The sequence below is a fragment of the Oryx dammah genome, unplaced genomic scaffold, assembly GCF_014754425.2.
Source record: "Oryx dammah isolate SB20612 unplaced genomic scaffold, SCBI_Odam_1.1 HiC_scaffold_18, whole genome shotgun sequence".
NCBI classification, from domain to species: Eukaryota; Metazoa; Chordata; class Mammalia; order Artiodactyla; family Bovidae; genus Oryx; species Oryx dammah.
This window is the reverse complement of record NW_024070202.1, coordinates 29987403-29999415: the sequence shown is the minus strand read 5'-3', so window position 1 is coordinate 29999415 and position 12013 is coordinate 29987403. Positions and strand designations below refer to the sequence as shown.

Here is a 12013-nt window from a genome sequence, read left to right as displayed (position 1 = left end):
AGTCAAAGTGAAGTTGCTCAGTCGTATCCGACTCTTAGCGACCCCATGGACTGCAGGCTAGTGTTGTCTCTTCAAATTGGTCCCAGCTCCTGGAGGCCTCTGAACCAAGAGCTTACTCCAGGAAATGTTCAGGCAGACTTCCCATGCCAATATTGGTCATGGGAATTTTGCCTATTTAGGATATATAAAGAGGAGTAATTTGCTATGATGAAAAATGTTTTAAAGTCACCAATAACATATTCATCAAAGTATTAATGTACTTATAATATATAGTATAATTACTATACATTATATATACTTATATAATAGTATATATATAGTATTATATATAATTACTATATAGTATATATAGTACTTACATAGTATATAGTATAGTATACTATATATACTATAAGTTATATAGTATATATATAAAATATATAGTAATTATATATATACTATATATAAGTATATATAATGTATAGTAATAGTATACTATATATAATAGTACTATATAAGTACTATATATACTATTTAGTATACTTATATAGTACTTATATATATTCATATATATACTATATAACATAATGTATAGTATTATATATATACTATATAACTTATAGTATAATGTACTTATTAATGTATTATAGTATTATACAGCCTCTTCATGCCTAAATAAGATTACAAGAAACATTGCACAGTTCAGAAATGATTTGCATGTAGAAAAAATTCTTGAGCCACAAATATGTAATGTAAGAATTAAAAAACCTAAAATTTAACTCCCATAGCTTTCTTAAATTTAAATTGTCCATGGAAGAAGAAATCTTATCTACAGCTTATCCTTACAGGGATTTACTCTGAATTTATACTACTTTATTGATTTTATAGCAAACATCTCTGGGATGGCTAGAGTTAAGGAAAGAGAATATTGAGCAGGAAGAGATCTGGAGAGGGTTTTCCCGTGCTGAGCTTTCCTTATTATATGGATTCTTCATGGGTGCATGGCGTCATTGTCACTGCGGTCTTGCTACAATGATCCTTTCAAGCATTTCCAAGCAATGGAGAATTCTCCTTTCCCATCATTGCTGCTGAAATAGAATTCAAATTTTTAAAAGATCTTTTGGCTAGGAACAACAATAAAAAAGCATAGAAATGAACAAACCTGATTTTAATCCAATTGCTCCAAATAGAAATATCCAGCATAGTAACTAGTTCATGTCTGTATGTCTCCCCTTAACCCTGCTCCCATATCCAGTGTGTATACCTTTGACGACTTACTTCAAGAAGTATACTAGGGGGTTCTGAGACTGATTCTGAAGCCAGACCACTGGGACTACATCCAAACTCCATCCTTTCTGTCCTAGCTCTGTGACCCTCTGCACGTTCTTTGTGGTTCTGCTCCTGCATGACAAACGGGGATAACGAGACTATCTCCATCTTACGGGATTGTTGTGAGAATTGAATATGTTAATAATGTAAAGTGTTTAGTATAGTGCTCAGTGAATGTTTAAGTTGTTATTCCTCTCACAGAACTGAAAGTTAATGGGACACTTCCTGTTGGAAAATAAGCTCACACATTTCTATGGATGTAGATTAGTGCAGCAGGTCAAACCACAACTTCTGAAGTCCCTACCCAGTAAGTTTCTGGTTTTGAATTGGAAGATAAAGTATCTTTCCTCACACGGGTGGCCATTACAATTATTCCTATCCTCATACTCTTTCTCCCTGCATCTAGGTAACAGTACAAAGATCCTTTTCTTTTTACCCTAAATCCCTCTCTCAGCAGAAGGGAGAAAGAAAATATACAACTTACATTTATTTGTTTCTTTAGGTTTTATAGAATATTTTCATATATATGACACCATTTGATCACTTAGGAGTAAGGTAGGAAAATTTATCCCTTTTTAATAAATCAGGAGACTCTTAACTCAGAGAAATAAGCAATTTGCCCAGAACCACATAGCTGTGAAAACTTCAGGCCTGGAACTTGAACTTCCTTGTGTACTGTGTTTTCCCACCTACAGTGCTCCTTGCAGTGGAAAGCTGACCCGAACTGTGTCCTGTATGTTGGGGTTTGTTACCACTTGTTTCCCATTTTAGAATCTTCAGACAACCTTAGATATCAAATCTCCCTTGATTTGTCTCCTTTAGATCCTTTCAATGCTTGATCCCTCTATCTGGTCTCCTTATCTTGTCCTCCTCTCTTCTGGATAATCTCTGGGGAGAAGTTGGGTAGTTGTCATGGCAGTAAACACTGAAAGAAGACTTTCCTATTTTCCTTGTTTTGGCTAATCAAGGTTGTTTTCCTAACTATCAATATAATGTTAACACAGTTCCATGGCTCCCTGGCTTACCAGAGCAAAGGTAATAGTGAGGATCTAGCTTGCTTTCTGTGCTCGTGCTCAGTTGCGAAGTCGTGTCTGACTCTTTGTGACCCCACGGGGTGTTGCCCACCAGGCTTCTCTGTCCATGAGATTTTCCAGGCAAGAAAACTGGAGTGGGTTGCCATTTCCTCCTCCAGTGAATCTTCCCAAACCAGGGATCAACCCTGTGTCTCCTGCGTGGCAGGCAATTTCTTTATCACTGAGCTACCTGGGATTGAATATTCAAAGTGCAATATGATTTCCTGTCATGAACTGTATTTGGATTTTTGGAGGACTAGGCCGCAACACATATGCTGCTTGGCTCTGCTTGTCAGGCAGTTTTCAAAGCTGTGGCTTTTATTTTAACTATTCTGAAGGCGTCATGCCTTCATTCTTTCTTACCCATCTGCTCTGCTTAGCTTCCTGCTAATATGCATAGCATAGAAGGAAGAAACAGAGAGAGAGGCAAGTTCTGAAGTTGGAGTATGGAGAGTTACAGAAACTTCTGCTGGACCCTAAGGTTTCTGCACTATATTGCACAAGACAAGTCAGCTAGAAACTAACTTAAAGACATTAAAATTCAGACAGAATAAACATGTATTTCTCAAAGTGTGTACATTTATATTAGAGTAAACCCAAAGTGTTACAAGGACTAACAGAGGCAGAAGCGGAGAGTTTTACTACACATATGTGTAATGAAAACCTAAGCAAGAAATTTTTCTAAATGGTTATGCATTGGCTGCAAGGCAACAGAATGAAAATGTTTAAAACCTTTTAAAAAATGCTCTATTTACAATAATAGAGACAGCTTCTACCATAAGATATCTATATGACATTTTTTTAAGAAGAAAAAGCTAAGGTTGATAGTAGCTTGGCTGATAAAGTAATATTATGAGCACATCAAGGAATTCTGCTGATAAGACTCCCTTTGTGTATCTCCTTTTATAAGTGAAGTGAAAATCGCTCAGTCATGTTTGACTCTTTGTGACCCCATGGACTGTAGCCTGCCAGGCTCTGTCCATGGAATTCTCCAGGCCAGAATACTGGAGCCATTTAGCCATTCCCTTCTCCAGGAGATCTTCCCAACCCAGGGATCAAACCTGGGTCTGCTGCATTGCAGGCAGATTCTTTGCCATCTGAGCCACTAGGGAAGCCTTCTAAAGACAAACTGTCATTTCTGAAAGAGAGACAGCTTACCCATCCTGGTAGCTATAAATCATGAAAATACATTTACATTTTATAGAGTGAATAAAACATTTTTATTTTATACAATAAACTAAAATATGAATTTCCCAATTTTTAGATAATTCTAGGAAAGTTTCTGAAATGATCAAAAGAAAACTCTAAGGTTTTAAGAAACTATGGAGAGCAGCCTGGGATTCGGTCCCTATACTCGTATTTCTTAAAGAGTGATCTTCAGATTCTGTGCCTCAGAATAATCTGGATGTTTGGTAAAATGTAGGTTCCTGGCCCTACACCAGATCTACATATCTCTGGATTAGGTCTGTGGGGTGAGCTCCAAATATCTTCATTTTTAACCAGTTTCTTGATTAATGAATCAGGAAATCACTAATTTAGAAAACAGCACAAAGTTCTTTTTACCTAAAGAGGGTTCTAGTAGGAAGTGTTTAACTTGGTAAAATTTTCCATTCACTTAGCTGATGAGATAGAAAGCTGTCCTACTCTGGAAAGTGCAGAATGCTTCAAGCAAGGTATAATTTAGTGTTGATAAAGGGACACTCATGACATGATCATAGTTGTCAGAGACCACTTTGGATTTCCAAGAAAGCTGAAGATTTTGCTATTGAAGACAAATCTCATCTGTTCACATTTTGCACAGTCCCATTCCCATAGTTTTCAGAGCCCATCCCCTATGTCCACACTATAAAAGTATCAATATCCTTAGTCTGTTTGTAGTCTGGTTGAATGAAACAAATAAAAAATGATACTAGTGCATAGCTCCTTGTTTCTTCCTTCTCTCAGGGCACTGGGAAATACCAATGTGACACTGTTCATAAATGCTCTCATGTTAATAGTCTTAACATATATTCTGACAGATAAAAAGTTTATGTCTCCAGAAATTATCCTTTTTAATGAGTTTAATAAAAAAAAATTCAGGAAATGTGGTAGGCCAGCAGGAGGAGGGGTTTTTGTATGGGGGCCTTTTGATTCTCCTACTTTTTAGGGCCATAAAATAACATTAAGCAAGTCACTTGTTCCACTTATGGTAATCATTAGCCCACCTCTAGATATTTAAATGTTCAGAAAACTACATAAGATTTTAAAAATAATAATTGTATAGAAATATTCTATGCAAATTTGTCACAGTTAGTAATAATAATAACTAATGATTAATAATAATAAATGTCTACTAAGCAAAGCCCCTAGCATCTTGAATCATGAACTCGAATCTATGGTCTGCCACTTACTAATTAAGTGACTTTGGCCAAGTTAGGTAACCTCCTTGAGTCTTAATTTTCCCCACCTGTAAAATGGGAATCATAACATTTCACAGGCAGTTGAGAAGATTAAGCAAATAGTGTACTACAAATCCTTAATACTGAATAAGGACTCAATCAAGTTTGTTGTTACTGTGATTATCATATGAAACAGAATCGTTGGCAGTCTTGAGAGGCCCCATTCAAAATATCCTGCCTGATGTCATATGCAGGCATGATAGTGATGGTGTGATTTTGAGGTTGTATCATTCTTTAACTAAGAAGATTGTTTGCTTAGTTTTTTAAAAAATTTAAATTTATTTATTTTAATTGGAGGCTAATTACTTTACAATATTGTACTGGTTCTGCCACACATCATCATGAATCTGCCACGGCCGTGCACATGTTCCCCATCCTGAACCCCCCTCCCACCTCCCTCCCTGTACCATCCCGGGTCATCCCAGGGCACCAGCCCCAAGGATCCTGTATCAAACCTGGACTGGCAATTCGTTTCTTATATGATATCATACATGTTTCCATGACATTCCCCCAAATCATCCCACCCTCGCCCTCTCCCACAGAGTCCAAAAGACTGTTCTATACATCTGTGTCTCTTTTGCTGTCTCGCATACAGGGTTATCATTACCATCTTTCTAAATTCTAAACAAATCTCAGGGCAGCTCTAAATGTTTAGCAATGACATTTATGATATAGATTAGTAACATTCTGACATTTTAGGGAGACTTAAGCTCAGAATTAATACTCAAAATTAATTTTTCTAATTTCAGAAGTTGAAGTTAGGTATTTGTACGAAGTAAAGAAATTCATAACTATGAGAACAGAGTTTCAAATAGAAGCACCAACAAATGCTTTGGGAAGAGGCAGCCTCATTGGGATGCCAAGACCAATTCTCAGTGTGACTTTTCTGAGGAGAAATACTCATTTAAATGTGTTTCTCCTGGAATGTTTGCTTAGCAAGGAACTCACCTCACTGATTTACAATCATACTTGTTAAAGCCATCTCTACCTGGAGAGATAATGGATAACAAGAAGACATATTTTATCTTACATTCCCACATCTAGTAAACTGAAGTAATAAGTGATTCATTTGAGAGTTTAATTCAGAGTACCTGTGTTGGAGAAGGAAACGGCAACCACTGCAGTATCCTTGCCTGGAGGATCCCATGGACAGAGAAACCTGGCGGGCTACAGTGCATAGGGTCGTAGAGAGTCAGACACGACTGAAGCAACAGCACACATACATCTGTGTTGACAATGACATTGAAGTCGCTCAGTTGTGTCTGTTTGCGACCCCACGGACTGTAGCCTACCAGGTTCCTCTGTCCATGGAATTTTCCAGGCAAGAGTACTGGAGTGGGTTGCCATTTCCTTCTCCAGGAGCTCTTCCTGACCCAGGGATCAAAACCAGGTCTCCCGCATTGTAGGCAGATGCTTTACGGGTGGCTTCCGTCTGAGCCACCAGGAAGTCTTGTGTTATATCAGTATTTTACTGACTTGACTGTACTTATTAAATAACAATTATTTTTAAATTTCCCAGTATGTCTTTTATACATATATTATTTAAACAATATTGCACTCTAAACTAGACATCTTTCTGGTTACTTTAAGTACATAACCCATTTACAGAGTTTATATATTTGCATGACTTACATGAACATGCCCTCTGGGGTCATTCGTCCTGCTTGAATTAAGTAAGTTCCAAATCGAAATCCTACTGCATAGGCAAAATATACAAAGGCATGGCTGAATGCATAACAGATTCCAATGATCTGTGCTTTCTTCAAGGTATTTCTGAAATGCACAAAATTTACCAGATAATGGGGCATGAGGTATAGCAAGGTCTTTTAAATAAATGTAGAGTAATGAATATAGAAAACAAGATACATTATTATTTAGAATTTTAGAGAATTTTTTCTAAGAATTAAAAAAAGGATTTACCTTTTTAACTACTAGTAATTATTACAGAGAAAACAACAGAAATTTTCCCTATAGCTATATGGCTCTATAGTTTGATGTAGCAAAACTGACTCTATGCATTTTCAAATGAATGGGCAAGGTCTGTTAAAGAAGACCTAATAAAAGAGTTAAAGAGATTTGGCTTAAAAATATTTTCTATCCTAATCTTGCACTAAGAGAATAAATGATGGAAATTAAAGGGCAGTACTAACCAAAGAAGCATGAGTGTGAAAGAATACAAAGCTATCTTTCTGATAAAGTAAGGAGGGGTAGTTTAAAATTAAAAGAAGTGATCACATTTGATGTGTATATATAGTTTTTAAAATGTGAACTATTTTAGAGATTCAGTATAAAGGGCTGCTGTTGCTGCTGCTGCTAAGTCGCTTCAGTCGTGTCCAACTCTGCGACACCATAGACGGCAGCCCACCAGGCTCCCCCGTCCCTGGGATTCTCCAGGCAAGAACACTGGAGTGGGTTGCCATTTCCTTCTCCATAAAGGGCTAAGCAATATGATTTTCTTTCTTAAATATGTTATTTCCTCAACCTTGTTTCATGGAAATAATAAAATGCTCACCCAGTTATACTTCATGGCAATGTGAGAGGACCTAAAACATATTTTCTAAATGTGCTTACTCTCAACTCCTCTTTCTAGTCTCCTCTTGGTGGACTTATGTGAGAAATTCTGATATGCCATTATTAGGAATGATTCCAGAGCAAATGAATTGGCAGGCAAACCACTGCAGTCACCTGGGAGTACTGCCTTTATGGGAAAAAACTATAGTTAATACAGTCAGTATGAATCTACAATCACCTGTGCTGAGTCTGAAGAGTCTCCTCATACATTTGCTCAAAGGCTTTTTCTCTTGTTAATGACATTATAGTACGTATATTCTCCACAGCTTCAGTTGCTATCTTATAAAACAAGATAATAAAAGAGGAATAAAATTAGTAGTGGTTAAACTTCTGATTGTGAAGTGCAGTCACACTGAAGACATGTTAAGTACATCAAGTCAATAAGTTTTTCTGATGAGTTTTCTTAGCTTCTTTTTTTCTTTCCCCAAAATAAGATTTTTGTTATTTAGTTGCTAAGTTGTGTCTGACTCTTTTTGCAATCCCATGGACAAAATAAGATAAGAAAGTAATATATCAGGATAATACACTCAAGGAAAATTCCTTTTGAAAAGATTTAGTCTACTAATCTAAATTTAGCCTTCTTTAAGTCTTCATTGAATTTCTATTTAGACTAGTTCTATAAGCAGAGGGATCAAATATTAGTGAACATTATATCCATATGTAACTATGCAAAGGAGCTGTCTTATGAATTATGAGCTAATTCAAGAAAAAGACAGCAGAGAGAATCAAATAAATAATTGTTTCATTCTAGCACAGAAATGCAAATAGCAACCCAAGGACTTAGGAACACTGCCATAAAGTAACATGGAGTGTGGCTTTTCAATTCTGTATAAGATATTTTATGGCTATTTTTCATTTTGATTTCTGTAACCTTAAAAGGATATTTATTTTTTCAATTATTTGCTGCACCACACAACACATAGGATCTTAGTTCTCCAACCAGGGATCAAAGCTGTGCTCCCTGCAACGAAGCATAGATTTTTAACCACTGGATTGCCAGAGATATCCCTTAAAAATGATATTTAGTTTAATTATGTTAATGCTTCTTCATAGTTAAATAGTTTTCAAAAAGAAGAGGTATCAAAAATGGAGGAGACTTTTGACTTAGAATAATTTGGACATGAGAACACATGTTGATCTGAAAGAGAAATTTCCTGCTTTCACAGTCTGTTTCCAGACTGGCAGAGTGGACTGTGGACAGATGAAGACCTAGGTAGACACTCAAGGTTATTTGAAGGGGAACTTGGGTTATGGGAGAGAATTGGATATCTAGACCATGATCAGGACACCTGGATTCTGCTCTAAAGTCTTGTAATTTCAAAAGAAACTCAAAGAAACCTCCATTTGTAATATTTTGTAGTACATAAGGAAAATGGATAAGAATGCTGAAATCTTGAAGAAACTAAAGAGAAATGAACACAAAATCTTGGGTTCACTTTTCACAAGGGAGAAAGGACTAATAAGAGAGACTTAGAAAATAACCTTTATTTTAAACTGATCATTTTAAATCTGAAAAATAAAACATTTGATGATTTGTCCAAATCTATACATGCAACCAAAGAAGGACCATATTCTTACTGGTCCATATTCTAAGTTTTGGTGTTTGGTAAAGTGACAGATTAAAAAGCCAGTATGAAAAGTACATGTTGCCTATTCGATTGGAATTATTAATTGTATGGTCTGAGGTTACTCTAATAATGCAAAAAGGAAAAAAATCAAAGATTTTTGATTTATAACTAAAGCTCATGACATGTTCCCTCATAGCTCAGTTGGTAAAGAATCTGCCTGCAGTGTAGGAGACCTGGGTTCGATTCCTGGGTTGGGAAGATACCCTGGAGAAGGAAATGGCAACCCACTCCAATATTCTTGCCTGGAGAATCCCATGGATAGAGGAGCCTGACAGGCTACAGTTCATGGGGTCGCAAGATTCAGACACGACTTAGTGACTAAATCACCACCACCGTGACATAAAAATTAAGATGAATAAAATACAATTAATTAGGGCCAGATTAACTTGGAAGTAGTGATAATTTGCAAACACATGGAGGGCTGAACAAAATTTCAGCCCTTGGAGGCAAATATATGCTAAACAGTTCAGTTTTTTTGCTCAAGTAGACATTCTAAAGGTCCTTATCTAGTGCAGGAAAGGTGGAAAGGTCCAAGGGTCATGAAAACCAGATTTATTTGAGTCTTGTGCTTCATTGGATCCCTATTCATGAATAGGTGACTGTATCATATTAGATACATATCCAATATGATATTTAATATGATACTATATTTAATATGATATATTAGATCTATATCTAATCTATATCTAATATGTGATCTATATCTAATATGATACAGTCACTGTGATTCAGACCATAAGGATATTAAAATCATTTTTATACCCAGGCATGTTCATCAACTTTGATATAAATCTTTAATACTATATCTTGGGCTGGATGGCCAAGAGAAGAGTTGACATTTACATGGTGCAGCTTCCTAAAGTCATGAGAAACAGGTTTTGGACCTCTACTGAGATGAAAACCGAGAAGGGTAGAAGGTCCCCAAAAGCAAACAAACAAAAAAGTTGACTATCATCTAAGGGGTAGGCAACAGCCTGGGAAAGTAATATACCACCTGCAACTGCAGAAAAGGGAGGATAGAAGATGGATAGACACTCAACAGGGATGTTACGTAAGAGATTCCTACTTTGGGTGAGTGGCTGGATCAAATGACATCTCTTTCAATTCTTAGATATTATGGTACTACTACATTTCCAATATTTCCCTAAAGCTCTACTACAATGATCATTGTTATGAATATGACTGTTCTTGGGAAAGTTACATGTAGGTTTAGTTGCTAAGACATGTCCGACCCTTGCAACCTCATGGACTGTACCCATGAGGCTCCTCTGTCCATGAGATTTTCCAGGCAAGAATAGGTGAGTGGGTTGCCATTTCCTTCTCCAGGGGATCTTCCCATCCCAGGTTGAACCCTGGTCTCCTGCATTGCAGGCAGATTCTTTACTGACTGAGGTACTAAGGAAGAAAGTTATATATGTCAAAGCATTTTCTAAGTAAATACATTGTTCATTTTGATCAGTATAAAGTTTTGTTTTAGGCACTCCCAATAGCAGTACCTTGCCTTAAGTGAAAGTGAAAGTGAAGTCGCTCAGTCGTGTCCGACTCTTTGCGATCACATGGACTGTAGCCCACCAGGCTCCTCCGTCCATGAGATTCTCCAGGCAAGAATACTGAAGTGAGTTGCCATTTCCTTCTCTAGGGGATCTTCCCAGGGATCGAACCCAGGTCTCCTGCATTGCAGGCAGACGTTTTAACCTCTGAGCCACCAGGGTTGCATTTAGTAAATATTATATTTCCTCTTTATTTTGAAAAATGAAGCCCCCGTAATTATTCAAGAGATTTAATTATTCAACAATTAGAGAGTGGGTAATCACAATGTTAACAAATTCTCCCACAATTTGCTAACAGTAATAATGACTGACATTACTGAGTGCTTACTGCCTTCCAGATACTATTGCATATACCTAATAAGACTGTTTTCTATAATACTCATGAAGATCTATAAGTGGATAGTATTTTATTTCTACTTTACAAAGGAAGAAATTGAAGTCCAGAAATGTTGATATAACTTGCTCATATCACACATTTGTTAGTGATAGAATCTGAATTCTAATTCAGCCAATTTGACTGCATAGCCCATGCTCTAAATTATGTGCCCCCCTATTGCTATGACATATCTATACCCATCCTAAACTGATTTGTATGGGTTTCAATACATATACACCACTTTACAGATTCTTAAGAAAGGAAGTTAATGTTAAATATGGAATCTCTTATTGATTTTCTCTTAAAATGTTATGATGGTAGCAATGGTCTTTATTTTACCTTTCCAGCACGCTTAAGTTCTTGCTTATCCTTGTTGGCAAATCCAGTCATTGCTGCTGTTTCAATCATTCCTGTGAGAGCAAGTACTGGAGCAATACTCAAAATCAGCAGTGTCATCTCCCATCCGTATATGAAGGAAATGATAACTGAAAGTCCCATATTAATCGCATTTTGTGTTAAGACACCAACCCTTGAACCTGTTGCCTATAATCAGACATAAATTGGGGAAAAGCCAGTCAATTTTAAGTTCATAAGAATTGTGATGATAGTTCCTTGCAAAATAAGGTGGGGTTTTTTTTGATTTATACATAGATTTTTATTTTGAATATATTCCATAACATCTTAGAGAAAACCCAAATGAACTTTTGGGTCAACCCAATAATTAGAGATTTTTTTTTTTAGTCCCTCAGTTGTGTCTGTCTGTGATCCCATAGACTGTAGCCTGCCAGACTCCTCTATCCATGGAATTCTACAGGTAAGAATATTGGAGTAGGTAGCCATCACAGATTCTTAACCATCTAAAACACCAGAGAAGTCCATTTAGAGATTAAATAATATTTAGAGTTTAAAAATGTCCTCTACTATGGGGTCACTATGTTTTATTTGTATGCCTATGTCCATTATTATTGTCCTTTGAATTGTTCCTATTATTCTTTGAATATATTATTGCTTTCTGATACAAAAATATATTCTAGGCCCTACACCTTAAATTTGTCATTTCTTCAAGGAG

At 36.4% G+C, this 12013-nt stretch overlaps 1 protein-coding gene across 1 annotated transcript in view; it reads right to left on the bottom strand.

The window, feature by feature from the left end:
• Window positions 1–12013, bottom strand: part of ABCB5 (ATP binding cassette subfamily B member 5) — a 114531-nt gene that overhangs the window by 19046 nt on the left and 83472 nt on the right. Inside the window, exons 20-22 of the mRNA XM_040260634.1 lie at window positions 11284–11487; window positions 7569–7669; window positions 6452–6592 (exon numbers count right to left, since the gene is read on the bottom strand). Of these exons, the coding sequence (XP_040116568.1) occupies window positions 6452–6592; window positions 7569–7669; window positions 11284–11487 (446 nt within the window). The remainder of the gene's footprint in view (window positions 1–6451; window positions 6593–7568; window positions 7670–11283; window positions 11488–12013) is intronic.